This window comes from Aspergillus fijiensis (genome assembly GCF_003184825.1).
Source record: "Aspergillus fijiensis CBS 313.89 unplaced genomic scaffold BO72scaffold_94, whole genome shotgun sequence".
NCBI lineage: Eukaryota > Fungi > Ascomycota > Eurotiomycetes > Eurotiales > Aspergillaceae > Aspergillus > Aspergillus fijiensis.
The window spans coordinates 26,253-52,464 of record NW_024469070.1 but is presented as its reverse complement, the minus strand read 5'-3'; the positions used below and the strand labels follow the sequence as shown (position 1 = coordinate 52,464).

The window sequence follows — 26,212 nt, the reverse complement described above, 5'->3', positions numbered from 1 at the left end:
CAGAGTCAACTTGCAAGGACTTAACTAAGGCTCACCTCATGGTTTCCAAGTTTGACTTTCACGTTTCTCCGGACCGTCCAGCCACTCCCAGCGCGAGAAGCGGCCAGAAAACCACTGGCCTGAGGAATCCAACCCCCACTCAGTTGGAGAACTGGATGACGATTCCATTTCATTTGCGCCGGAGAGAGCTGTGGATGCCTGAGGGATCTTTATTATTGCCTGGGTACTCCGTACAGTGGGTGAATCGGAGTGGCGAAGTCACATGACTGTTTGTAGTGTTTGTGATGTTGATGATGTTGCCGGCACTTGCATTGTAGGTCCCTCCTGCCACCCGAATCATCACACTCACCACACTATCAGCATCTTCCCAATCTGGACTAGCGTGAACTGGAATCCCGTGCTGGCCGGCTGTCGGAAGAACAGAAACAGGAGTCCCAAGTTCAACCACCGACTTCTCATCCGCCAGCCCCAAAAGAGGATTCTCTGACCTCCTCCCCTCCCCACCCCTCCCCCCTCCACAACTTGCTATATCGTTGGTCTTAGATCCGACCGTACGGTTTCTTCCACATTCAAGATGTTCTCCCGTGCTGTTCGTCCGGCCGTTCGCGCTGGTAGTATTGCGGTCTCCCGGTAAGTTCCCTCAGTCCGGGCCATCCACACAACCCACACCCACACTCACAGCCCGTTGCCCATTGTGCATTGGCTTGCCAATGGCTCGCCAATATCAATCGACCTGGAACAATGGGAGAGCTTGAGTTGATGAGATGGTTCAATGGCTGATTTATCCGGAAGCACTGCTCCTCCCAACGCCGCCAACTTCGCGACTCTGCGTGAAATCGAGGGCCGTCTCAAGTCCATCAAGAACATCGAGAAGATCACCAACACCATGAAGGTCATCGCCTCTACCCGTCTTACCCGCGCCCAGAAGGCCATGGAGGAGTCCCGCAGCTACGGTCAGACCTCCAACACCGTTTTCGAGCAGGCTGAGACCAAGCCCCTCGAGGACAAGAAGACTCTGTTCGTCATCGCCAGCTCCGACAAGGGTCTCTGCGGTGGTATCCACTCCGGTCTCAGCAAGGCCACTCGCCGTATGCTCCAGCAGACTCCCAACGCCGACATTGTCGTCCTCGGTGAGAAGGCCAAGGCTCAGCTGTCCCGTACCAACCCCAACGCCATCGTCCTGAGCTTCGCCAACGTCTGCAAGGACGTCCCCACCTTCGCCGATGCTCAGGCCATCGCCGACCAGATCTCTCTGCTCCCCGAGGACTACGCCAGCGTTAAGATCGTCTACAACAAGTTCCTGAACGCTCAGAGCTACGAGCCCGCCACCGTTGAGGCTTTCTCCGAGGAGGCCATCACTCAGTCCCGTGAGTTTGAGCCGTTTCTGCACTCAAGTGAGCTACATGCTGAATGATCTTTACAGCCAACCTCTCTGCCTACGAGACTGATGAGGAGACTCTCACCAACCTCCGCGAGTACGCTCTTGCCAACAGCTTGTTCTGGGCTCTTGCCGAGGGTCACGCCTGCGAGATCTCTGTGAGTCGCTTCTGTTGAACTATCACGCCATGAATCAATGCTAATCAGATACAAGGCCCGTCGCAATGCCATGGAGAACGCTTCCAAGAACGCTGGTGAGATGATCAACAAGTAAGTTCTGCGGTCCCTCGTCGTGGGAACGACGCTAATGCATTGCAGGTTCCAGATTCTGTACAACCGTCAGCGTCAAGCCGCCATTACCAACGAGCTGGTCGAGATTATCACTGGTGCCACCGCCAGTGCGGACATGTAAAAGCTTTTCCGAAGCTTTTGTGGGGAGGAGTCACCATGTGTGTAGACTTGCTCATAAATACCTAGATGCTTTCCAGCCTGTAAAATCTATCCTATCTTTTCTTTGTCCAGGGTATTTTTGTGTGAGATGAATGAAGTGAATCAACCATTTCATCCAGAATATGATGCTTTGAAATTATGCGATGCTGTCATTGTATTGATGCTATCAGGGAGAGTATAATACTGAAGCTGTGAATTCACTTCGAGTATCTATTATCTCGTCGACATACACACTGCACGCTGCATCTGTACTGAATATTCAATATGGTATCGATTCACAATCGAGATAACTGTTCATAGGCATCCTCTGTCCAACTGTCGCAGTTCGCAAGTGTGAATGTGTTCTCAGTCTTATTGACCTTCAGATAGCTATGCCCTCTATGAGTACACTCAAGACCTCCGATTCACTCCTATTACTCCTAGGACACTCTACCTTATAAAAGCAGTCTGCCTGCCTTTCTCCCTCCTCTACCAATCCTCGATTGACCACCTGTCACCCACTGCAGTCTCGATCACCCACCCAATTGATCCATCGAGGTAGTCTACATCAAAACAAACGCAAACACTTCTGAGACACAAATCACAACAACCTTCTCAAACACACACCCCTCCATCCCCAGCACCTCGACATCTCCCAGTTCCACTGCCTCCTTCACTTCAAGCCTACCCACGCCGACGTTACCTCATTTCATCTTCCAAATCCTTTTCCCAATCCCGCTCCTCCACCACAAGCCCACCAACCTCACCCACCTGCACCTCTCGAATCCCCAAACCGAACCCCAAAAAACCATCACACCAGACAAGAACGCATGCAGCCCGCCAACCACCACCGCCGACACACCCAACGGGCAATATGACGACCCCAACCTTTTCCTCGTCCACCTTCATCGACTGCTACGCAACCCTCAACATCAAGCCGCACGCCGACCTCAAAGAGATCAACAGCGCCTACAAGCGCCTCGCTCTGAGGTATCACCCGGACAAGACCGAGGGAGGAGATGCCGAGACTTTCCAGAAGGTGAGTGCAGGTGCAGCTGGCTTGGTTTACGCAGATACGCAGATATACCCACACCCACACCCAAACCCAGACAAAACACGCTTTTACTTTACTCGTCTTTCCCCCTCCCCTCTTCTGTATATCAGATTACCCTTGCCTTCCTCTCTTTCACCCCTCATAAAAGCCATTATCGGAAGCTAAACTCACCAATACGTAAACAGATCCTCTACGCCGTCGAAACCCTCCGCGACCCCAACCACCGCGCCATCCACGATGCCGCCCTCGATGAACACCGCTGTCGCAACCTGAAATACACCGCAGACGCGGGGGCCTTCTTTCGTCGCGGCTACCACCGTCACCACCACCACCAGCAGCAGCAGTATCGTGCCGATGACCCATATAACCAAAGCCGATACGAGGCCTCTTACCGCCACAGCGTGCACATGGATCCCACGGCGCCGGAGTCCATTGAGATCATGGAGCAGATGCGTCGGGACCGGGAGTATAGCGAGCAGCTGGAGCGGGAGCGGGAGCGGGAGACTCGAGAGGCGGAGGCTGCTGCTGCTGCTGCTGCCGCCGCGGGGTTGTTTCAGGAGGAGCAAGATGGGGAATGCGAGGGGTATGACCCGGGTCGGGTGGTGGATGATGAGTTGAGTTCTTGGTCTTCTTCGTCGGAGGAGCCGATGGGGTATTATGATGAAAGTGGGTGTGTGGTGACGAGGAAGAAGGATAAGAAGAAGAAGCAGGCAAGGAGGAGGGGAAATGCTGGTGAGGGGGTGAAGGGGGTGGAGGAAGAGGTGAACGAGGAGGAAGAGGAGGAGGAAACTTGGATTGGGTATTCGGATAAGACGGCTTATTGGTCGGAGGAGAAGCAGGCTAAGGATCAGGCTCAGGAAGAGAGGCGCGCCAGGTGGATGGCTAGTCTGTTGGATCCGGATGCGGGCTGGAAGTCTATGAAGTATTCTTGGGGACGGCAGCAGGAGGAGAATAAAGAGGAGTCTGAGAAGGATTTCGAGGAGGAGTGTGACGAGGAGTATGAGGGAGAGGAAGGTGAGTATGAAGAGGGGGAGGAGGAGGAGGAGGAGGAGGAGGAGCAGTCCGACGAAGAGGACAGTGCTGACCTCCTATCAGAGGGTAAATCCGATGGGCAGGAGAAAAGCACCTCCATGGGTAACCTGATTGATCTCGAAGACGACGCCAATGGCCACACAGAGATGCCCACTGTGGCCAGCAAAGGAAGCACCAAGTCTGCCACTGAGCTCGTCCCTGAAGACCACCATAAGTCGGCCGATCTGTTGGTCTTTGTGGATGACAAGAACTCACAGGCTAGTAAAGCGGACAATGATCTGGGAGAATGCGAGGACAAGGTGGATCTGGATGGACAGCCAGGCCGTGCGCAAGGACACAAAGACGCTGGCTGGAAGGAGAACGAAGAATGTGTGAGTCTAGCCGGCTTCTCCTGGTTTTAGCAAGTCTTAAGGACCATACTAAGTTTGAATTAGTATGGAACCCCCGGGGCCGAAGTCTTCCACGAGATGTTCTGCAAAGAGGATATTGGCCCGAAGCGGAAAGAAGTATGCATGTGTGGAAGGGTCGAGGGTATCGCAGACGATGAAGAGGACTGGTTCCGCTATCCTGGGCAGATGCCCTGGGGCATGAGCTTGCCAAACAAATTCTCCAAACGCAGCACCACCGACAACGACGACAACTATGACGATGAAGACACAGACGAAGAAGAGGACAACTCCGAGGGAGATGCAATCGGCGGTCACGAAGGAGAAGACCTTGAAGACGACTCGACAGTCCACAACTACAACCACAGCCCATACATCAACCACAACGATCACGATCACGATCACGATCACGATCACACCCAACCCACACCAAAGACCTCAAACACCGCCAATGGCTACATCAACATTCCCTCCGAAATCAGCTTCCACTCCGAAACCTACCACTTCTACGATACAAAAGCCGAGCACCCAGCCGCCGCACAGCAATCCGATTCCGACTTCGTGACCGCAAACGAGGACCCGGCCATGTCGACCGACTCCCTAACCCGGCCCGCCAACATCATCGCAGCACCCCCACACGGCCTCAGCGCCTACCTCACGCCGCTGCTCCCCTACTTCGAGTCCAAGCTTAACCGAAGCGACGGCCGCTACACCCCGGACGACATGGTCGTCGAATGCCGCGGGATCATCTTGGAGACCTTCTGCGGGTGGATGGAAGGCGTGCGGCGTACGTTCCGGGATGCGGCGACGCGTGGCTGCAACGACGAGGGTGAATGCCTGCATCTGGGTTACTGGGACAAAGCCTATGGGCAGGCGGAGTGCAAGGTCTGCGGGCAGTGGGAGCCGATTTTTACACTCACCTGCCCCGGTTGCGGGCTGGAGGCGTGCGTGGCGTGCAAGTTTACGGCGCCGGCTACTTGGAGTCGTGGTCAGGTGTCTGGTAGCCTGGAATGAAATCTTACCGTGGTGAACATTTGATGGAGCTGAAATGACGAAGAGAGAGAGGGATTTGGCATGTAATTCTTGATATGGACCAGGTTTTTCTTCGACGCGAACTCTTAATCGATCAATCTATCTATCAAATCTGAATACGACCAGCTCACGATTCCCATTCTCACCAACAATGTACCTCTCGTTTCCGTAGATCTTGCCTCGGCCAGTGAGCTCAAATGCCTCATCCTGCATGAGTCTGGTGTGCGAAGTAGGGGTTTGAATGCTCAGAAGCATCCGCATGTCGAACGGCCACCGGATCGACGACATATATAGACAATACCCCACTTGGGCTTTCTCGTCGTACGCTTCCGAGACAATAGCATAGGATGGCTCATTCCATGGAGAGGACCTAAGGGGACCCGTCTGCAAGCTACAGTTGCCGCGGTAAGGGGGCAGGGAGACATCCACCGCTCGTCTCCAAGCAGGGCCATCTCCGACCAAGGGGATTGTAGTCACCCGCACCTCAGTGGTCCAGTCCGCTGGGCCCCTTCGTACCTGCGGCTCTGGACATCGACTTTCGATTATTTCTATCGAATGATCATCGTCCGTGATATTCAGACACTGCACCCCGGGGAGGCCTCGTTGGCGCACAGAATAGAAGCCCAGCTCTCTGAAGCCGAACCGAGAGACGATCGGGGGCCCTTGGTCCTCGGCCTCCTCGCGCAGCCGACCCGTAGGATCCAGGGAGGGCCGGTACGACGACGGGGCGGAGATGTCCCAGACCGAGAGCGACTCGATCGGGGCATCGTCGTCGGCCGTGTACAGGCTGCGGTTCGGCTGCCAGATGTAGATCGCATAGTGCGTCTTGCTGTGGGTCGAGTAGAACCGGTCTCTCTCACTTAGCGGATGGCCGAGGAACATGATCTTCCACTCGTTGCGGAAGGTGATGCTCCAGGTGCCGGTCGATGGCGACTGGGTCACGTCGAACGAGGAGGCGAAATGCCGATGCACGCCGTCGCTGTCGTTGAGCCAGTGGAAGGCCTTGGGCTCGGCCCATTCCACCACCAGCACCCGCTTCTGCAGGCGGAGGCGCCGGATGACTTTGCCGGTGATGATGAAGGGCACCATGAACCGACGGCTCGTGTCCAGGTCCATGAGCACCAAGCAGGCATGGTCCGCACTCGGATACACCACCACGCCTTCCTCGTAGGACCAGAAGGACTCGGAGAATAGGCAGTCCACGCGCTGTACGAGTTGGCTGGCGTGGGTCTCCCACGGCTGGACTGGGAACCACTCCCGCTCGCCCGTGACGCCAAAGTCGTCACATAATCTATACTTCTGTACGGATTGGGGTTGGCCGCGACGCAAGTGGTCGTATCGAGAAGCAATCCCGTCGAAGAGTTTGCGCCAATGATCGTCCTCTGCGGCTGCGGGCGGCGAATCGTCCGTGTCCGTCTCGTGGTCGAGCTCCCGCACCTCTCGAGCTCGAGGGAAGAGCTGTCTCAGCAGCGGGATGAGGTACAGAGGACTACTGAAAGCCTGATTCCATAGTTTGCAGACCCGACGACAAGTGATGATGTCTCTAGGCGTAAGCTGATTGAAGACCATCCAGAAGATCTCGCGGGGTAGAGCTGTCAGAGTTGTCGTGGTGCCCTCGTACTCCATATCTGCAGACATGGTTTGACTGGCACTTGCGGGGTTACGAGATGTCGTGTGATCATGGAAACACGGAGATGTGAAGATTATGGTAATGAGACAATGATTGAGCTATGCTCAAATAAGGTCGACGACATTTAGCCTAGCCATGGAAGCGTCATGCAAGGGTGCAAGAGCGGGGAAAAGTGCATTTGAGCCTGCAGGGCAAATTGTTTGTTGGTGGTTGTTTGGGTGGTGTTTACTTCGGAGATCCAGAGACTCGCCAGAATGAATGCGGGATGACAGTAGTGTCCAGCTCACCGCCTGCTCTATCAAGCAATCTATCTGACAGTTCTGCCCGTCAACCCTTCCCAGATTCAGAGGCGGTGGGAAGACACTCCCTGTGTATACATACATGGAAAATCAACCAATTAATCCAAGTCAATGTCACATGCCAAGAGCTTCAGGACACCTTGCTTCTATCTTCCTTCTCCTTCCCCACGTTGACTGTCGTCTAGAAAATGCAGTACATCTCCTAGACTGCTGAACTTGTATCATTCATCTAGTCTGGTAGTCAAGACAACCGCACATCCTCACAATGCTCCCGCCCAGCTCAGCTGTCTTCCTCGCCGCGTCGCTGCTGGCGGCTTTGCCCGTCCAAGCCGATGGACTCTACACCAAGAAATCCCCTGTGCTGCAGGTGACGTCCAAGAACTACGACCAACTCATTGCCCACTCGAACCACACATCAGTAAGCTTCCATCGTGAACCTCACTTCCCAGATTAATCCCGAAACTAACACATCTCCCACCCTCACAGATTGTAGAGTAAGCCAATCCTCCTCTTCATACTTCCCCTCCCAACCCACCACCACCACCACCACAATTCGCCTTTCTAAACCCCCTCAACCCTCCAGGTTCTACGCCCCCTGGTGCGGCCACTGCCAAAACCTCAAGCCGGCCTACGAGAAAGCGGCCAAGAACCTCGACGGCCTGGCCAAGGTGGCCGCCATTAACTGCGACGAGGACGCCAACAAGCCCATCTGCGGCCAGATGGGGGTGCGCGGCTTCCCGACGCTAAAGATCGTGACCCCCGGCAAGAAGCCCGGCAAGCCGCGCGTGGAGGACTACCAGGGGGCGCGCACCGCCAAGGCCATCGTCGAGGCCGTCGTCGACCGCATCCCGAACCACGTGCGCCGGCTGACCGACAAGGATCTCGATAGCTGGCTCGCTTCGACCTCGGGTGCGGCAACCCCCAAAGCGATCCTCTTCACGGAAAAGGGCACCACCAGCGCGTTGATCCGCGCGCTGGCCATTGACTTCCTGGGCGCGATCCAGGTCGCCCAGGTGCGGAGCAAGGAGACGGCGGCCGTGGAGCGATTCGGGGTCACGGCGTTCCCCACGCTCGTGCTGGTGCCGGCGGGTGGCAGCGAGCAGGATGCCATGGTCTACGACGGGGAGCTGAAGAAGGCGCCGCTCGTCGAGTTCCTGAGCCAGGTCGCGGCGCCGAACACCGATCCTGCGCCCGTCTCGGCTCCCAAGAAGAAGAAGGAGGCGCAGAAGAAACAACAAGAAGAGGAGGCCCAGCCCGACGACGAAGCCACAATGGCACAGGAGTCGTCGGCGGCCCCTGCGGCTCCTGTTCCCGCGCCTCAGGTTGAACTCCTGATGACCCCGGAGGCCCTTGCCGCCGCTTGCCTGGCGCCCAAGTCCGGCACTTGTGTGTTGGCCCTTCTTCCTGAGGAACAAGAGCCACAACAACCGGACGAGAAGGAGAGCTCGGCGGCGGCGGCGGCGCAAGTCGCTCTGGCCAGTTTGTCCGAGGTGGCGCACAAGCACGCGCTGCACAAGAGTAAGCTGTTCCCTCTGTACGGTGTCCCGGCCACCAACAGCGCGGTTAAGTCCCTGCGCGCGGCGCTGGAGCTGTCCGAACAGGACCTGGAGATTGTGGCCGTCAACGGTCGGAGGGGGTGGTGGAGAAACTACGATCCCGCCGAGGCTGATTACAGCGTCGAGCGCGTCGACGCGTGGGTGGATGCCATCCGGCTTGGGGAGGGGTCCAAGCAGAAGTTGCCCGAGGGTGTCATCGTGGTGGAGGAGGCCCAGGAAGAAGAGAAGCCCGTGGTCGCCGAACATGACGAGTTGTGAGATTAATCAGGGATATCCTCAATGTATGTGTGTATTCACCTCAGTAGCGTTACCAATGGTGTTTTCAATTAGGTAGGAAACATGTTTTACAAGTTATCGCAAGCGTATGAGAAACGAGTCGAAAAATTCACACCTCAATAAGAAGTCCTCACAAGAAGTAAATTAGAATATATTCCAGTCGAAGAGATAAATCAAACAGCAATCAACACAAAGTTTACAATAGATAGTATAGTCATTACACATGTCCGTCGCCTCCTCTTCCCCCCATACTGCATCATTATCATCAAAATAGGTAGATGAGAGATAGCTCATGAACCTCACTCATGGGGCCCATACCTATAATTATAGCTTGTAGCCCAATTCCTCTCGTCGATCGTCCGTCAGGCGCCCCCATTCCAACAGGAGCCTGAAGAAGTAGACTTCCATATCTTCCTTCCGCAGTACCTGCGCCGCCCACTTCCGGCCTTCCTCTGCGATCCATTGACCCTCGATATCGTGGGGCTTGAGGAGCGCTCCCTTCTCAGGAGTGGAGGAATGGTCGCTAGATTCGACGCCCGAGAAATATGCCAGGGTACTCCACAAGCCGTGGAGGCGGACATCTACGGGCACAAAGTGTAGCCAAGGGGTGATGCGCGTTTCGAACCATTGGCGGAACAGCCCCGTCTTAAAGGGGAGGCTGTGGCTCTGCATGAAAGGAAGGAAGCGGCCGCTGAAGCCGGCGCCGTCGGCGTCGAAGAGATACCGGTTCTGCCAGTGAGCTTGAAAGTCCACTCGCCCCGCCAGTCCGAATTCGGCAGTCTGGTCCTCACAGTCTTGGTGCCTGCAGCGGACAATCGGGTCGAGAATTTGGACAGCTGTGTCGAGGTGAAGGGAGGAAGACGGAGAGGTGCCAGGGAGGATCTGGTAGCGGTACGAGTCGGTGGTGTTGTCCGCTGTGGGCAGGAAAACGGAGACGTGGTTGTGCGTGTTGTTATTGATTAGGTGGGTGAGGCGTTGTCGCGGCATGCCTTTCCATTCGCCTGAATGGCTGATACCTTCAGAGGTACTGCCGATCCAGAACAAGGTGTTCGACTTGTCGGTATAGTTTGCATCCGGGTAGTCTGTCGACGGTTTGTATTCGATCTTGTCGACGTAATTCCACGGACTTGGGAAAATGATGTCGCCAAATCCGGCAATCGCGCTCTGGCTGAAGACTGGAATAAGTTCTTGGGAGACCTTGAAAGAGGCTGGTGACATGAAGAAGCCGTGAAGATGGGCCAGGTCCGGCTGGTGGCAGATATCAGTCGCCAGGGCCCAGTCAGATGGGAACTCGCCCAGGGAGTGTGGCCGAATACAACTGATGCAGAGATGGCGGCGGTCCCATATGCGTTGAGAGCGTGCCTTAGAAGATGGAGGACAAGTCGCGCTCACGTAACGGTCGAAGATATTCTTAAATGAACTGTCAACGAACATAGTGTCGTGCGTTTGATCAGCCGGCTCGATCGGCAGCCATTGGTCGCTACGGCCGGTTGACCATTCATTTTGTATGCGTTCGTCTTGTAGCACGGGATGTGAAAGGGCTTGGTCTTTGAGGGCGCTCATTTCCTCCCAAGGTACAGCCACCCGGGGCTCATCGTTCAGATTGAAAGCCAGATCCATGTCTGGCAGGTGTTCGGCGAATTTCTCGATCATCTTGGCGGCACTAATGACCATCCAAGCATGGGTAGGCTTGATGCCCTCTTGAACTCTGGCCGTGCCATTCCGAATGCTGATAGCGCCGATTTCATTGTATGGGTTTGTGGCTAATTTTTGCGTCATATCTCGGATTGCTGCCGGGGATACCGAGCGGAACGGAAGCAGGTTGTTGTGGATCTCATCGAAATCATCGATGACAAGGGAGGATTTATTCATGGCGAATTCGTACCATTTGTCGAAGTTCCTAGTTCAACGTCAGTTGAGGCATGCACCAACGAGTAGGATTGAACCTACGGTGGCGGATGTTGGTTATATTGTAGGCGGTACTGCGCGACAGCATCAGCCAAAGTTTGACTGCTATTGGCCCTGTGAAGCCATTTGTCATGGTGCTGCCTGCCCTCATAAATAAGCAGATCAATGGGATGCAGATGGGCGACACTGCCTTGCTGAGTCACGAAGATAAAGCCAATCCCTGCCATTACGGTCAAGGCAACGCGCAAGGTGATATTAAACCGATAAAGAAACTGCGGTTCCTCTTCCGAGACCGTTCGCGCGTATAGAAACGATAACCCCCCGAGGTAGTTCAAGAGTAGAGCGGCGAAAGCACGAGGAGCAGTGACGAGTGGGAATGGCTGATGTCCATCGAAAAGGGTTGCAGTCCAGGTATAATACAAGGAGACAAAGCCAGCCAATACTGAGAGCCCGACAACACCATAGTGAGGGATCTGACTGAGTTAGCAAGTCCGTATTGCGCGGCCCGATGCGATAAACTTACTAGCTGAGATGCTGAGACTATGACGCAAGCCACCAGCGCACCCTGGCCTATAGCACTTCGCAGGAAATGAGGGTTGACAAAATCATCGCTGCCATGAGACCTGACAGTAATGTAGGCTATAATAGCACCCCAGAATGCAGCCACACCCTTGAATTCCGATATGGTCAGATTCCTATATCCACAGACAGGGATATGAATGACTCACGAGTAAACTGAATCCCCAGGACACTAAGGTCTGTTTCCTCCTGCCGTCACGAGGTCGCGCACCTTCATTAGACAGCTCCGCAGCACCGATCAAAATCATAGAGTCGAAGATGGCGCTCAAAACTCTCAAAGTGTGTAGGCGCGGATACTGGCCTGAAACAGTGGCGCAGATATACGTCGATTCGCGCCCTTGATCGAATGCCATCGCCAGATATCCGCTTGCCAACAGGCTAGCCGCTGACGCGACATATCTTAGTTGACTGCGGAAGACGAAGTAATGAATGCGACTGGCGATAGTCGCTACCATGCGAAGTTGCGCATTTTGTGGGCTGTCGGGAGCGGTCCATTTCGTAGATGATCGGCCCCGTTGGTTGCGCCAGTAATCATAAATAGCAATGAAGAAGGGTATCGCATACTAGGATCAGAGCATTGATGTTAGTCCTGACGTCTGCCTCTGTTCTGTATGCTGGCGCACCTACCGCGTAGCCATCCGGCGCGCATTCGATGTTTGCAGTTATCTGTCGATATAGACCAACGCGGGCACAGCCAAGCACAGAAACCAGGCCGATTTTGAACCATCGGGCCAAGTTGCGCGTTTTTGAAGGAGTGATACTGCTACTGCTGCTCTCCAGGCTAATAGGCGACGAAGGTTCGTCGATTGCCTGTTCGCGCTCTGTCAAAGGTATGACGCTGTACTTGTGCACCGAGGATGACGGAATTGGGATTCGGTTGATGAAGCGACTTAGTATCAGAAGGGAGAATGCAGCGATGGAACATGTTATCACTGCGGTGTTGAGGGGATGATCTGAGGCAAGTGTTAGCGAGCCGGGCTGTGGCTGCGATGCGCCCCGAGACGTCCAACTACAGGCATTTCTCTATTCAATGGACATGACTGACCGAAAGCAAAAGTAGTGTTGTAAGACGTTGCGAGGAATGTGCAGCTGAGCAGAAAGATTCTATTGTACGTTGATTAGCACGCACAAGACCCAGGAAAGGAAATCGATGGGAGGGCGAGAAGTACTGAACTCACCCCACAGAGGCCTTGAGCCCCGTCTCAGCGGAGAAGTGTACCATTCCGAATCAGACAATCATGAGTCTGCAAGTCGCATAGCCATTCTTACATGGACTGGTGGTTCATTTCATGCAGCACATAGAAATCATGATTTGGATTGGAACCACGCGAAAGACAAGTTAGGTTCGACAAGGGGAGGGGAGGGGAGGGGGGAAGGGGACTTAGGAAAAGAGAACGCGTGGAGGGAAAAGTGACGAGGGGACGAGACCCAGTGTGGCCAAGAGGTTTCGGGCTTGGGTGTTTCGGAGACGGAGAAGAACAAGAAAAGAGGAGAATGGCTGGGGCAATCCCGCACGGGTAAGAAGTGGAGATGTCAACACTTTCTGGAGGGGATTTTTGTCTTTTCTTTTTTCTAGGAGTTCTCGAGTATGTCTCCTTCCAATCTGCAATCCTTGGGGGAATAGGAGAGAGACCAAGGGGGGTGAAGGAGGGGGAAAGAGAGGGGGAAAGAATTGAAGGAGGAAGAGGAGGAGGAGGAGGAGGAGGAGGGGAAATGAGGAAGAGGCCGAGAAGAAGGAATCAAGAAGACTAAGAGCAAGGGGAAAAGCGACAAGAAGAGAGACTACTGATGCCAAGCATGGTCTCGAAGGTTGGGGGTTGCGTCAAGCAAGCAGCAAAAGAAGTCAGTAGACTCGTAGAACGAAGCGCAACTTGGAAGAGATTGAAAGTTGTTCTGGCCCATGGATCCGAGGGTTGCAGTGCTTGCTGTAATTTAGCCTTTAGTCGTGTATGGAGTAGTCTCTTTTTCACGCACGTCAGCACCGGGACTGGTATGTAACCATGTCAGTTCAACTTCCGTCTGTCTCCTATCATGATTTCGTTCATTCTAGCGCCAGGGTCCAGCCCATTCACCACTCCTACTGATCGGCGTAATCCCAAGACAAGTCCACGCGTCTGGCAATGCCAGTCCAGCTGCCACTATCCCCAACCGGGAATCTGCTCCTGTGATCATCTTCAGCTTCATCGATCGACTCACTGCCATCAATACATATATGACATGGTTGCAATCTTGTTTGATGCGCCTCTCCTGGTTTACACATGTACTCATACTATCAATCGATGGCTGATCTGGATTGGGAAGCACGGGCCCTAAAATAGCAACGGGTCAATTTCCCCTGCAGCTCCACCACCACCCAGTACTGGGGCTGAATGGCTGGATGATATCTTCCTGGACTGTCACAGAATCGAAAGTGATTGCCTCAGCATGTAGTCTCCCTGTGCAATGTTCCCAATTGACTCTTCAACAATGAGTAATTGACACTGCCATCATGGGATGTATTGACCTGTTTGACCTGTTTGAGGGGCAGCAGCCTTGCCAAGTATCACGTGAAGTCCCGTTCCCGCAGAGCCTGAGTGTAGAGTCAACTATACCACTTTGGGACTAGTCGTACTCAGGCACCGTGCAAGGCACGTGCCAGCAGGGCGGTATCACTTTCAGTAGGCGGTAACTACTGACAGTTGCGGCCCGGTCGCCGATAACTTTTTTTTTTCTTTGCGCCGAACCCGCCCGTTGCCATTGATTGCTGTTACAGCAAGAGAGTGTGATCTCAAATCTTCCCAACACCTGACCACCTGTCTCCTCTCCCTTATCGAGGACCTGGTCTGTGTCTTGCTCAGTCAACAGTTGCGCGCTGTTCCGTTCGGTTCTCGCAGACACACACAACTTCCGGCGCAGTCTGTGGTTTCCGCCGCTATCTTGACGAATTTTCCTCGGCCGGGTGGAAAGCATTCGACTCGGAACTCAATTGAACCTACCGCGATAAGGGTCAAAACGGTCCTCAAAGAGACCGCAGCACCACAATGCCTCGCAAGGCTATCGACTCGCGCATTCCGGCGCTTATTCGGAATGGCGTGCAAGAGAAGAAGAGAAGTTTCTTCGTCGTGGTCGGCGACCGCGCCAAGGATGTCATCGTTAACCTGCACTATATCATGTCTAGCGTCGATGTCAAGCAGAACAAATCCGTTCTGTGGGCTTACAAGAAGGATCTCTTGGGCTTCACCAGTCACCGCAAGAAGCGCGAAGCTAAGATCAAGAAGGAAGTGAAGCGTGGTATCAGAGAGCCAAATCAGGAGGACCCGTTCGAGCTGTTCATCACTCTGAACCAGATCCGTTATGTCTACTACAAGGAAACCGAGAAGATTCTCGGTAACACCTACGGCATGTGCATTCTCCAAGACTTCGAAGCTATGACGCCCAATTTGCTCGCTCGTACGGTCGAAACGGTGGAGGGAGGTGGTATCGTTCTGCTGTTGCTGAAGGGAATGAGCAGTCTGAAGCAACTCTACACCTTGTCGATGGACATCCACTCACGGTACCGGACCGAGGCGCATGACGATGTGGTGGCTCGTTTCAACGAGCGCTTCATCCTTTCCCTGGGCAGCTGCGATTCCTGTCTCGTTCTGGACGACGAAATGAACGTTCTGCCCATCTCTGGAGGCAAGAATGTCAAGCCCCTGCCACCCCCGGAGTCGATCGACGAGAACAGCACGGGTACCAAGAAGGAGTTGAAGGAGATCAAGGAAAGCTTGGAAGAGTCTCAGTTGGTCGGACCTCTGGTCAAGTTGGCTCGCACCGTGGACCAGGCCAAGGCGCTTCTTACCTTCGTGGATGCGATCGCCGAGAAGACCCTCCGCAGCACTGTGACTTTGACTGCCGGCAGAGGTCGCGGTAAGTCTGCCGCGCTCGGTGTTGCCATTGCTGCCGCCGTGGCCCACGGATACAGTAACATCTTCATCACATCGCCTAGCCCAGAAAACTTGAAGACGCTTTTCGAGTTCGTGTTCAAGGGATTCGATGCGCTCGGCTACATGGACCATGTCGATTACACCATCCTGCAGTCGACGAATCCCGATTTCAACAAGGCTATTGTCCGAGTCAACATCCACCGTCAGCACCGCCAGACTATCCAGTACATCCAGCCCCAGGATGCTCATGTTTTGGGCCAAGCCGAACTGCTGGTGATTGATGAAGCCGCTGCCATTCCCCTGCCTTTGGTCCGCAAGCTGATGGGCCCTTATCTGGTTTTCATGGCTTCCACAATCAACGGTTATGAAGGAACTGGTCGGTCTCTTTCCTTGAAGCTGATTCAGCAGCTTCGTGAGCAGTCAAGAGGAGGACTAAAGGCCAATGGCGAGGAGGACATCGACGTCGCTGATCGGGCGACCGGCAAAGCGGCCAAGAACGCCGACAAGGGCTTGGGTGGTCGTTCGCTCCGGGAGATCACCCTGTCTGAACCCATTCGTTATGCTCCTGGCGACTCGGTGGAGAAGTGGCTCAACAAGGTCTTGTGTCTTGACGCAACCTTGCCCAAGTCCCGGATGAACACCCAGGGCTGCCCCCACCCATCGCAGTGCCAACTGCTCCAAGTCAACCGTGATACCCTGTTCTCCTTCCACCCTGTTTCCGAGAAGTTCCTGCAGCAGATGATGGCCCTTTACGTGGCCAGCCACTACAAGAATACCCCTAATGATCTCCAGCTCATGAGTGACGCCCCCGCACACCAGTTATTTGTCCTTGTCCCGCCCATCGATGAGGAGGCCACCAAGCTTCCCGAGCCCCTTGTTGTGATCCAGGTTGCGCTGGAAGGTCGGATCAGCAGACAGAGCGTGCTCAACAGCTTGAGCCGCGGCCAGCGCGCCGGAGGAGACCTGATCCCTTGGCTAGTCAGTCAACAATACCAGGATGAAGACTTCGCCGGTCTCTCCGGTGCCCGAGTGGTCCGCATCGCCACCAACCCCGAATACCTCAACATGGGTTACGGCTCCCGCGCGTTGGAGCTACTCACCGATTTCTACGAGGGCAAGTTCACCAGTCTGTCGGAGGATGCCGTTGATGCACCGGAGGAGATGGTTCGTGTGACGGACGAGGAACTGGCCAACGCCACCCTCCTGGACGACAACATCCAGGTGCGGGACATTCACAAGATGCCACCCCTGTTCGGCAAGCTTTCCGAGCGCCGCCCGGACGCGCTGGACTACCTCGGCGTCAGCTTCGGCCTGACGCCCTCGCTACACAAATTCTGGAAGCGGTCCTCCTTCTCCCCGGTCTATCTCCGGCAGACCCCCAACGACCTGACCGGCGAGCACTCGTGTGTGATGCTGCGCACGCTGGCCACGGGCCCCAACGACGCCAGCTGGCTGGGCGCTTTCTCGCGGGATTTCCACAAGCGGTTCAACTCGCTCCTGTCGTACCAGTTCCGCGAATTCCCCTCAGTGCTGTCGCTCAGCATCTGCGAGTCCGCCAACGCGGGCGCCAAACTCGACACCTCCTTCTCCCCCGTGGCCCTGACCAAGTCCGACCTGGACCGCGCCTTCTCCCCCTTCGACCTCAAGCGTCTCGACAGCTACGCCAACAACCTCCTCGACTACCACGTCATCCTGGACATGGTCCCCACGATCGCCGAGTACTACTTCTCCGGCCGCCTCAGCGGCAAGGTCAGCCTCTCGGGCGTCCAGCAGTCGATCCTCCTGGCCATCGGCCTGCAGCGCAAGAACCTCGAGGCCCTGGAGAAGGAGATCAGCCTCCCCTCCTCCCAGCTGCTGGCCATGTTCCTCAAGATCATCCGCAAGATGTCCACGCACTTCCGCTCCGTCATCGAGGGCGCCGTCGCCGAGACCATGCCCGCCCAGCAGCAGGCCGCCATCGCCGCGCAGGAGGTCACCGAGGCCCACGACGAGGTGATGGAGGACCGCTTCAAGCCCTTGGAGACCGCCCTCGACGACGAGCTCCGCGAGGGTGGCCAGCAGATCGACGAGGAGCTGCGCGAGAAGCAGCGAGCTCTGATCGATGCCCTTCCTCTCGACAAGTTAGTTGTCCCAGCCCTCCCCCCCTCTCCATTAGCCCACGCCCATGTTCCGTTCTCCCCCTCCCCACCTTTTCCTCCCCATCAACACCCACAACCTCGGAATGAACAATAACTGATCTCACAGCCTCCAGATACGAGATCAACAACGGTAGCACCGCCTGGGACGAGGCCGAGAAGCAGATCCGCACCGGCGGCGCCTCCACCGTCAGCGTTAAGTCCGCCAAGCAGACCAAGCGCAAGAAGGGCGAATCTGCCCGCGAGATCTACGACCAGGAGATCGACTCCAAGCGACAGAAGATCATCAAGAAGGGGACGGAGGGACGCAAGAAGAAGCACTAAAGCAGCGTCGAGTATTCTTTTTATAATGAAAAAGCGCGTGGGTGGGAAAGAAAAAAGCCTTGGGCCATGTTTTACGCATATCTCATATCCTATATCATCATCTTCTTATTATGTTCTTTGCTTGGATCTGCGGGATAGTTGTATTTTTTTCCCCGTCTCTCTGGTGTAGCTTTTCGCTTCCCAAGCCGCGGCTGTGCTGTGCTGTTCAAGACATGGGTTTTTTATGTGGTTTGTTTGGTTCGGTTTGCATCTTTGCTAACATAGAGAGGCTCTTTGTACATACGACGCAGGAAGACTCGAATATATCCTAGTACTGAATCGCGTTGCTTCCTATTCAGGAAGGTGGACATGTATCCGACCCGAGTCCCGTCTCGGAAACGAACGTAGGGGTATATATTGCCGGATGCGCACATATATACAGGAAATGAAAAACACGTCCCCTAATCTATAGCCTCCCTTCAAACCACCCGTCCGAAAGACTTGAGTTGGTCCAGCCAAAAAGAAAACGAACGAGCATCGTGATGTCTCCATCAGTGAAAAATAATAAAAAAAGCATCTTCCCCCCTCCCATGGAAAACGGCTTCGCCTATCTCGTTTACCATATTGATCAAAACGAATGGAACCCCACCCCTGCAACTGCCCCAGCACCCTCGAAACAGTCCCTCCGCTTTCCGATAAATAGCGAGCGTGAAATTGCGTGGTTGAGTTGGTTTACCGTGGGCGCCTCACGTCCCAGCAGAACGAATGTGGAGTGTCGAAATCAAGTCAAGCGAGTGTCCTCTTTCTTCTGTGAAGACTAACACACACACACACACACACACAAAACAAACCATCAAGTGACCAGCCAAATTGACCCTCGCCCATCAGCTCGATCACCCGCGGAACGCAAATTCATATCCTCCAGATTCCCTGCGTCCGCGTCTCATGAACGCCGGCCCGCGCGTGTGCTGCGACAGGCCTGGTCATCGGCCCGGCGCCGTAGCATTCAGGACCCCATTGATGCTGGCATCCTGGTAGACCTTCAACGAGTTGATGGTCCAGTATGCGTCCTCGAAGGCCGACGGGTTGTTCGCCACGTAGTCGGTGCAGGAGCTGGCGTAGGAGGCGCACGAGCCTGAGCTCCACACATTGCCGGCCCAGTCGCCACAGAAGGTGGTGTCGAAGACCTGTGTGTCAGAGTTTTAGCAAAAGAAAAGTCTTGGGACTTTCGGGCAGAGCCGAACGCGGGCCAAGATGTTTAGGGGACGTACAATCTGCATGGCGTCGAAATGCGAGTCGATATCACAAGAGCCCGCGAAGCTGGCGGCCGGGGTTCCCCAGGTGGCCGGGGTGGGGACGCCAGCGGTGACATCGGCAGGGATGCTGCCGCGGGGGAAGAGCCAGATGTTGATAGCGGAGCTTGTCCACTCCGTGGCATAGACACCACCACCGAGCGAGTTGAAGGAGGTTCCGTAGGACTGGGAGCTTGGGGAGGTGATGCTACAGCCCGCATTGCTGGATTGGCCCGCCGCATCAACGTAGCAGTTGCTGGTTGTCAGCGTGCCGGTGAAGCCGGAGTTGTCGATGCTGCAGCCGTCGCTGGTATGGAGGGTCATCAAGTCGTTGGTCTGCTGATTGACGCCTTCGATGATGTCGATCTCGCCATTGTTAGGCCAGTTAGAGCCGAGAAGCCAGCTGTTTCCCTCATTGTTAGGTCTGGATAATAACTGGAACTAGATCGCTAGGGGTAGCTCACAATGCTGGCCAGGTGCCGCAAATTCCACCGGGCATGTGCGCCAGATCCAGAATAAACAGCCCGTGGGTATACTCGCTGTCGCTCGTGATGCGCACGCTCTCTCGGCCGCTGCTGGCCACGTTGGTATAGTCCACACCCATATAGATTGATCCGTCTGCGTTAGTTGAGATCAAGCCATCAGTCTGGGCGGTAGATTGGTCGACATAGCTGACGAAGCCATGGGTAGGATCTGTTTCAGTGAAGAACGTAAAGCGATCAAAGAATGCCGAGCTGGTATAGTCATCCAGCAAGGTATATGTTGCAGTACTGAGCTGCGCCGTAAGGCCAAAAGCCATCAAGAGGAAAGTATAGACCCGCATGGCGCTTATAGAATAAGTAGAGCGCAATGTATGGTAAGGGAGTGTTGTTAATGAATCGCTAGGGAGTGGACAGGTAGCGGGACTACCTAAAAAGCAGAATGAATGAAGACTAACAGCCCAGCTGTAGAGACAATGAGATGTAGACCGAAGGAGTGTCGCAGAATTGTGATGATCTTGTAAACATATTGCCCGCGACGGAATGGAAGAAGCGATATATATAGGGCAGTGCTCCTTTTTTTTTTCTTTTTTTTTGTTTTCCCGCGTAAACAGGCAATATGAAAGGACAAGCTCATGCACTAGTAACTTGTGGCGTCAACCATGATTCACGCAGCAGACCAGGCCTTGAGACCTGTCGCATGGCGTGAGTGGCAGTCTGCGGCAGATGGCAGGCCGATGTGCGCGTGGTTATGTCACGGATTGATAGGGGAAGGTGTATGATTGAGGGAAAATTGATGTCTGTCGACCAGTGATGAGACAGAACCATGATTAGGCTCGGTTTCGTCAGGGAATTCGATGTAGCTACCTCGGGTTAGGGGGGGTCTACAGCCCAATGATCAAGGATGCATGGAGTGGGCGTCAAATAGCGGCGGGTGAGGAATGCAAGCATGTCAATGCACTGAGCGAATCGGAGGCGATTTTCGGCCTGTTGCGAAGCACAGCGAAAGCACACGCGCAAACCTTAGCCAGTAGCCAAGCCCTCTCGATCGGCGCTTCCCCGCTTGTCTCCAGAGGAACGGCAGGAATGAAAGGAAACGAGACTCACTCTGAATCATGAGGCGTGTTTTGCCCGATGTCCTCCGCATCGGGCGTTTTTATGCTCGGTCATCCATCATTCATCACCAACATGCATCAAAGAGAATCTGGCAGTGATCGGCAATAGAGACAGAACCAAGTAAGGTCAATAAGTCATTATCATGTTGAAATCGCTCATCCACTATGTATGTACAGGGCACACCGGGCAAGACAACACCTCCAAGTCCGATCCGCCATGGAACTTCTGACGGGGATGACTCTGATTCTGCGCGGCATCAGAACGATCGACTTCCAGAATACAACGACGGTGATACAGGTGTCGACAAGCGAAAACCAAGACTGGCCCAGCGGGCTGCTCGGAGTCCTCCGCAGTCGCATTCGCATCCGCGTCCGCGTCCGCGTCCGCATGGCCTTCCAGCAGGTGTAACGGCTGACCCACGTCGGCCGCTTTACCTTTCCCCCGCGCGGTCGCAGGATCATTTTGCTCGTGGAGCCGTTTTGCAAGACGGTTTTGCTGCGCCTTAGCTTGTTTCTGCTCCCAGGCCTGCCAGTACTGGGGTCCGACTCCCGGTCCCCAGATGCGCTGTCGGCAGATCTCACATACTTGGCCTCGTGGTCGCCATCCCCGCTGGCGCAGTCGTGTTACCTCATCCACGTGCACGAATAAGTCCCGATCCAGCATGCCGTTGGCAAGAGCCAGGAGTGATTTTTCGTAAGTATAGGCGGAAAAGATCGAGGCTAGTACTGCGCGCAGCTCGAGCAGGGACGGCGACCAGCTTGCAGCCCGCGTGAGGAAGGCACGCAGGATTCGAAGGAAAGCGACATCACTGCGCTCGTTGGTTGACGACCCTCCACTCCGCACCGTGCTGGCAAGGAGGGCGGTGAAAACCTGCTGGACCAACGAGCGAACAGCCGGCATCAGAGGAGTGGAGGTTGCCGTCACTGAAGCATCGCCAGTTTCGGAGGGCTTCTTGGGCATTAAGCCAAAAACACCACTGGCAATGCGCACCACGGCTTCTATCAAATCGAGCCACAAGGATTCATCGAAAGAAAGGGGCTGGTCGACTGCTCCTTTGCTGAAGCCATTCTTCTCGACTGCCCCAGGATTCTTGGCTGTGTTCGTTTGGCCCCGACAGAGCCAAGTACCGACTCGTAAGTATTTCTCTAATGATTCTACAAGGTGGTTAATGGCATCGGTAGTACTTGCAGAGTCCGGATCTTCGTTGATGCTCTGGAGAATGCCCACCAGGCCGGACTCAAGTGTCCCCAAATGCGCGATGAGGCGGTCCATAGCCGCTCGAACCTGGCCTTGACGAGCCAACAAGATCACCGCGGCGTCCACTACGCCACTCTCCTCTAATGAAGGCAGCAGCTCCTGTAGGCGTACATCACCGATGCGTAAATCATCCACAAAGTTGGCGACTTGAGAGGGATTATACCTGCAGAGAAGTTGCACGTAACGCTCGATCATCCAGTTCTCGATGGGCTTGGAGGGTCTACTCTCCGTCACGGACTGCAGAGCCATTCCCACCACGACGGCCAGGTATTGGTATTGCCGATAGGTATCTTGCTGTAGGGCATTTAAGAAGGTTTCGTGTGTCTCCGGGGCAAAGGTATACATGGTCTGCGCTGCTCGTTCGACATTAATCGCTGCAAGCTGACCGGCATGAGCTTTGACCACATCAAGAAGATCCCGCTGTTGCTTCTTGCCTAAACCGGAGCCAGGGCGAAGGCAATCTTGTAGGCAGGTAAAGACGGCTTCTTGCTCATTGAGATCTTCAAGATAGGTCAGAATGAGTTCAGGGTATTGTTTTTCCACGCGATAAGTAGATTTCAAAATCCGGAGGAAACGAGCCTCCTTGAACAGCGGTATCATCCCTTGTATATCTGGAGGGTGATAGATGGACAACAGATACTCAGCGCTTAGCTCACAGTCATCCGCCATTGCGGGGTCTGGGTAGCGGCAAAGTCGCTCCAGAACTTGTTGGAGCGTGCTGCCCGAGAGAAGAATGTATTGAGGGTATTTCGGAAGATTGCGAGCAACAAACATGTCTAACCGAATGGTATCCAGAGCATCAAAGGAGTCCGAAGTCATTATCTGTAGCAATACACTGATCAGATACTGCCGGTTGACAGACACCCCGTGTGATGGGGCTTCATCTGGTTCCTGATCATTCAAAAAACTATCTTCAAAAGCTTCATTTAGCATGCTCATGAAGCTAGCTGTGTCGAACCTCAGCATGATCCGCAAGTCCGGGAACGTCTCAAGGGCTTCCCCTTGCCCTGTGACTGGCGGGTTACCGGAGAACAAATGATCGTATAGGGTTGCTTTGGCTCGGTTGGCCTCCGTCTCGTCCATATCATCGCCAGTGGGATATACCCGGCCTGTGAGAACAAAGGAAAGGTAGGGAAACACTTTCGTCGCGTTCGTATATTGCGCAATCCCGTTAGTAGAGTCTCCATTAGTCAGAGCCCCCTGGGTTGGTATGAGCCCAAGGAGCTCCTGCAAAGGGCCCACGTAGTCCCCGAGACAGCGATTCCAGACATAGATGAAGGCGTCGTAAAGGTTATAATGCTTGCAGAGCGTGGTGGTTTGGTCAATGTCCATCGTGGCTGTATCCAGCAAGCAAATAATTTCTTCCAATCTGCTGGCGGTGTGGTTCGTCGCGTAATGGTTGATTAAAGCCTTGACCGCAGTGGGAGGGAGTGAGCGGACGGTGCCCTCAACGATGTATGATTCAAGTGCATCAAGAAAGATGCCTTGAGAGTCACTCTCTTCAAACCAGGTGAACACTTCATCCCACAGATAATCTAGTTCGGACATGCAAACGCAGGCAGATATTGACACCTCGGCCAGCTTCTGGAGCTGTAGGGTATCGAGCCTTTCATTATTCGCTTCTGCGTTGCGGCCAAATGCGTATTTGAGCGACGCTGAAATCATTTCCAGGAGCTTTTCTCGTACTAGAGGCTGCCTCAGGGCGTCCTCCTCAGGAAGACCAATTGTAAGCTTCTCGGCGCTGCCTTGATAGTAGGATGTCGCCACTTGGATTGCCCCGATAAAATCACCAGCCTCCATGAGGGCAAGTAGCCTATCAGCCCAATTTGAAAGACCCCCAATAAGAAGTTCATTATAGCCCAGAAGGAACAAGCGGCCTTTGTAAGAGCGAAAGCTCATAAAGAACGCATCCGCTACTACACCATGCATCGTTGTGTCCTCCTCGTTGAACTGTTCAACCAGACTATGGAGCTGGGCAGAGAATAAGTCCACATGATAGATGTGTCGATTGAGCAAATCAACCGCTTCTGTGACACGCATGGTGTGATCCTCAAGGATAAGCAGCTGTTGAGTTATGGTGAGCACGGCCATCACGGAGCGACTCAACCATTGAACAGCTACAATCGCCTCATCGGCCTTCCATCTGCTTCGTGGTCTGAACTCCAGGGCCGGAGGTCGGTCCCTGTTTGGAGATTCATCCGCTTCAACCTCGGAAACATCCAGCACTGTCAGTACATTAGACCAACAATAGACAAGCTTTGTCCGCGAGATTTCAGTTTCCTTCCCTTTCAGGCGGATTGCCGGGAACCAGGCTAGCGCTCCAGTCATCGCGCCATGAGCGGCAACCTCCTTGGGACGAGGCGCCTTGTGTTGGGTTTGCGCAACGGGCGTCGTGGACACTATCACCAGGAGATAAGGGGTAAGCATAGCAACCAGTCCCAGCGAGTCCGTCGGCTGCTCAACGTTGCCTAGGGGAAGAGGTGAAAAAGCCAGGACTGAGCTGGGCTTTCGTGGCCGAAATCCTTCCGCATAAATCTGAGGGTAGCGGCCCAGAATCCTACTCGTTTTCACCGTCCGTCCGACTGCACCCATACCACGCGTGGCCAGATGCGAAAAGGCCATCCCTCGTTTATCTGCAGAGACCAGTGCGGTACGTCGAGTCCCCAGAAACCCCACATGGATGACAGGTGATCCGGCGATATGACCATCTGAGGGTCGGTTTTCTATCAGATTGGCCGGTATCGGGGGTATGTGAAGGAAGGGCCGTGCAGACCGCGAGATTTCCCAGGTGAAGATGTCACCCGATTGATGACCTCCGGCAACTGTGGTGTGGTCCGCGGACAGCGCCAAGGATGCAATTGCGCCGCATTCGATAGCTAGACACCCACGCTTAGTACGTGAACAGCGCCAAGCAAGGCTATGTTGAAGCTTACCTTTCGTCCCCAGGCCGATGATGGTCTTGAGGTTCTGCTGGTAGTCAAAGACGAGGATTATACCCTTGGAAGTTCCAACCACGATTGACGTTGAGACCACCATGCAAGTTGGATGTCCGAAATTCCGCTTTCCAGCTTCCGAGAACGCCTGGCCGTTGATCTTTCTGAGTTTGGTCCACCGCACGACATCCCAGGGTCCCTGGGGAGTGTCGGGCCCCGAATCGACGGTTCCGGGAGACAGGTGGCTCGTGACGGAGGATTTGCGCGAGTGCAAATGCGCTAGAAATGGCGAGGCCGATCGGAAGTTTCCAATTGAGTTAGAAGATAATCTGGATTGAAACCGAAGGTCGAACGGGCGATGGGAAGGACTGGGACTGAGTCGAGGGGAGCCACGAAAGGCCAACGCGCTGCTGCTTCGCGACGATAGGATGGAGTCCTATGGCAATCAATCAGCGGAGAACCACGGCCGCGAAACGGCAGCGGCGACGCACATGAAGGGAAGGAGTGTCGTCGGGGATCGAGAGAGTCTCGTCAACACTACCGGGAGCGCCGGGCTGCCCGGAACGCGGTGAAGAGGGAAGGTCGGTCGCATCGGGGTCAACAGCAGGAATTGGTTTGACGGCGGGGGCATGGTTCTCGCTGGTTAGATCGGGCAGATCTTCCTCAGCGTAAGCAATTGAGTCCGACGCCGACTCTGGATGGGGGTAAACATGGTCGGGGATGCCGTTGCGGGTCGGCGGGGAGAGTGCATCGTCGTCTGGTCCCAAGTCGAGCTCATCCTCTCGTGCCCAGTCATTACTGGTCTCGATCATGGAGCTCATCGGCAGCAGGATCGAATGACCATCTCTCCCAGCTTGTTTTTGTGCAAGACCCAGATATTAGTGGGAGGTGGGAGATGTCGTGATGAGGGGGGTTGGTGAAGGTATGACAGGGGACCGAAAGGAGATGGTGGTGGTGGAGGAGGAGGAGGAAGTGTGGTGAGAGAGTACGGTTAAGGTAGACAAGGTGGGAAGATGGAAGGTGCCGCAGGCAGGCAGGCAGGCAGGCAGGCAGTGGTTCACCAGCACTAAACTAGAGCGGGTGCTGGGGGCGCTAGTTTTCTGGCAGTGTACGGAGTACTGTGTATGTACTGTGTATGTACTGTACCCGTTACCTTAGCTGGGAACAAATACTAGGTAGTCATGAGGAAGGTGAGGAATCAACAAGGATCAGATCGATTGCTTGCTGTTGAGGT

The 26,212-nt window shown here is 54.6% G+C and overlaps 8 protein-coding genes across 8 annotated transcripts; 4 read left to right on the top strand and 4 right to left on the bottom strand.

Annotated features, from left to right (window-relative positions):
- The first annotated feature begins 509 nt into the window (after positions 1–509).
- On the top strand, positions 510–2,148 carry BO72DRAFT_453512 (F1F0 ATP synthase subunit gamma). Its single transcript, XM_040946003.1, has 5 exons — positions 510–630; positions 793–1,367; positions 1,424–1,536; positions 1,592–1,647; positions 1,696–2,148. The coding sequence occupies exons 1-5, from the start codon at positions 575–577 to the stop codon at positions 1,787–1,789; spliced, it is 894 nt and encodes a 297-aa protein (XP_040795633.1). The 5' UTR covers positions 510–574; the 3' UTR covers positions 1,790–2,148.
- A 101-nt stretch (positions 2,149–2,249) lies between these two features.
- Positions 2,250–5,292, top strand: BO72DRAFT_532577 (DnaJ domain protein; the record flags this gene model as incomplete). Its single annotated transcript, XM_040950441.1, has 3 exons — positions 2,250–2,845; positions 3,046–4,263; positions 4,327–5,292. The coding sequence occupies exons 1-3, from the start codon at positions 2,681–2,683 to the stop codon at positions 5,290–5,292; spliced, it is 2,349 nt and encodes a 782-aa protein (XP_040795632.1). The 5' UTR covers positions 2,250–2,680.
- A 40-nt stretch (positions 5,293–5,332) lies between these two features.
- Positions 5,333–7,159, bottom strand: BO72DRAFT_453511 (F-box protein). Its single transcript, XM_040946002.1, has one exon. The coding sequence runs from the start codon at positions 6,946–6,948 to the stop codon at positions 5,410–5,412; it is 1,539 nt and encodes a 512-aa protein (XP_040795631.1). The 5' UTR covers positions 6,949–7,159; the 3' UTR covers positions 5,333–5,409.
- A 208-nt stretch (positions 7,160–7,367) lies between these two features.
- BO72DRAFT_453510 (putative disulfide isomerase) lies at positions 7,368–9,173 on the top strand. The gene is made up of 3 exons (XM_040946001.1): positions 7,368–7,657; positions 7,726–7,733; positions 7,823–9,173. The coding sequence occupies exons 1-3, from the start codon at positions 7,505–7,507 to the stop codon at positions 9,051–9,053; spliced, it is 1,392 nt and encodes a 463-aa protein (XP_040795630.1). The 5' UTR covers positions 7,368–7,504; the 3' UTR covers positions 9,054–9,173.
- A 201-nt stretch (positions 9,174–9,374) lies between these two features.
- On the bottom strand, positions 9,375–13,184 carry BO72DRAFT_311963 (putative capsular associated protein). Its single transcript, XM_040940511.1, has 7 exons — positions 12,737–13,184; positions 12,604–12,662; positions 12,186–12,511; positions 11,708–12,121; positions 11,503–11,649; positions 11,022–11,452; positions 9,375–10,971 (listed from the first exon to the last, which is right to left on the bottom strand). Exons 1-7 carry the CDS (start codon positions 12,778–12,780, stop codon positions 9,396–9,398), a joined length of 2,997 nt encoding a protein of 998 aa, XP_040795629.1. The 5' UTR covers positions 12,781–13,184; the 3' UTR covers positions 9,375–9,395.
- Positions 13,185–14,281: 1,097 nt separating this feature from the next.
- Positions 14,282–18,231, top strand: BO72DRAFT_532573 (ribosome biosynthesis protein KRE33). The gene is made up of 2 exons (XM_040950440.1): positions 14,282–17,583; positions 17,715–18,231. The coding sequence occupies exons 1-2, from the start codon at positions 14,579–14,581 to the stop codon at positions 17,920–17,922; spliced, it is 3,213 nt and encodes a 1,070-aa protein (XP_040795628.1). The 5' UTR covers positions 14,282–14,578; the 3' UTR covers positions 17,923–18,231.
- A 572-nt stretch (positions 18,232–18,803) lies between these two features.
- On the bottom strand, positions 18,804–20,291 carry BO72DRAFT_311942 (glycoside hydrolase family 16 protein). The gene is made up of 3 exons (XM_040940510.1): positions 19,658–20,291; positions 19,173–19,596; positions 18,804–19,088 (listed from the first exon to the last, which is right to left on the bottom strand). The coding sequence occupies exons 1-3, from the start codon at positions 20,014–20,016 to the stop codon at positions 18,885–18,887; spliced, it is 987 nt and encodes a 328-aa protein (XP_040795627.1). The 5' UTR covers positions 20,017–20,291; the 3' UTR covers positions 18,804–18,884.
- A 659-nt stretch (positions 20,292–20,950) lies between these two features.
- Positions 20,951–25,799, bottom strand: BO72DRAFT_501735 (CORVET complex membrane-binding subunit VPS8; the record flags this gene model as incomplete). Its single annotated transcript, XM_040949007.1, has 3 exons — positions 20,951–24,921; positions 24,979–25,414; positions 25,470–25,799. The coding sequence occupies 3 exons, from the start codon at positions 25,797–25,799 to the stop codon at positions 20,951–20,953; spliced, it is 4,737 nt and encodes a 1,578-aa protein (XP_040795626.1).
- Positions 25,800–26,212: the final 413 nt, after the last annotated feature.

Coding starts and splice junctions, on each gene's coding strand:
- BO72DRAFT_453512 (XM_040946003.1), top strand. CDS start 575: ATGTTCTCCCGTGCTGTTCGTCCGGCCGTTCGCGCTGGTAGTATTGCG. Junction 631..792: donor GGTAGTATTGCGGTCTCCCG/GTAAGTTCCCTC, acceptor TTTATCCGGAAG/CACTGCTCCTCCCAACGCCG. Junction 1,648..1,695: donor GCTGGTGAGATGATCAACAA/GTAAGTTCTGCG, acceptor AATGCATTGCAG/GTTCCAGATTCTGTACAACC.
- BO72DRAFT_453511 (XM_040946002.1), bottom strand. CDS start 6,948: ATGTCTGCAGATATGGAGTACGAGGGCACCACGACAACTCTGACAGCT.
- BO72DRAFT_453510 (XM_040946001.1), top strand. CDS start 7,505: ATGCTCCCGCCCAGCTCAGCTGTCTTCCTCGCCGCGTCGCTGCTGGCG.
- BO72DRAFT_311963 (XM_040940511.1), bottom strand. CDS start 12,780: ATGGTACACTTCTCCGCTGAGACGGGGCTCAAGGCCTCTGTGGG. Junction 12,663..12,736: donor GGGCTCAAGGCCTCTGTGGG/GTGAGTTCAGTA, acceptor AACGTACAATAG/AATCTTTCTGCTCAGCTGCA. Junction 11,453..11,502: donor TAGTCTCAGCATCTCAGCTA/GTAAGTTTATCG, acceptor TAACTCAGTCAG/ATCCCTCACTATGGTGTTGT.
- BO72DRAFT_532573 (XM_040950440.1), top strand. CDS start 14,579: ATGCCTCGCAAGGCTATCGACTCGCGCATTCCGGCGCTTATTCGGAAT. Junction 17,584..17,714: donor GATGCCCTTCCTCTCGACAA/GTTAGTTGTCCC, acceptor CACAGCCTCCAG/ATACGAGATCAACAACGGTA.
- BO72DRAFT_311942 (XM_040940510.1), bottom strand. CDS start 20,016: ATGCGGGTCTATACTTTCCTCTTGATGGCTTTTGGCCTTACGGCGCAG. Junction 19,597..19,657: donor TGCGGCACCTGGCCAGCATT/GTGAGCTACCCC, acceptor TGAGGGAAACAG/CTGGCTTCTCGGCTCTAACT. Junction 19,089..19,172: donor ATTTCGACGCCATGCAGATT/GTACGTCCCCTA, acceptor TCTGACACACAG/GTCTTCGACACCACCTTCTG.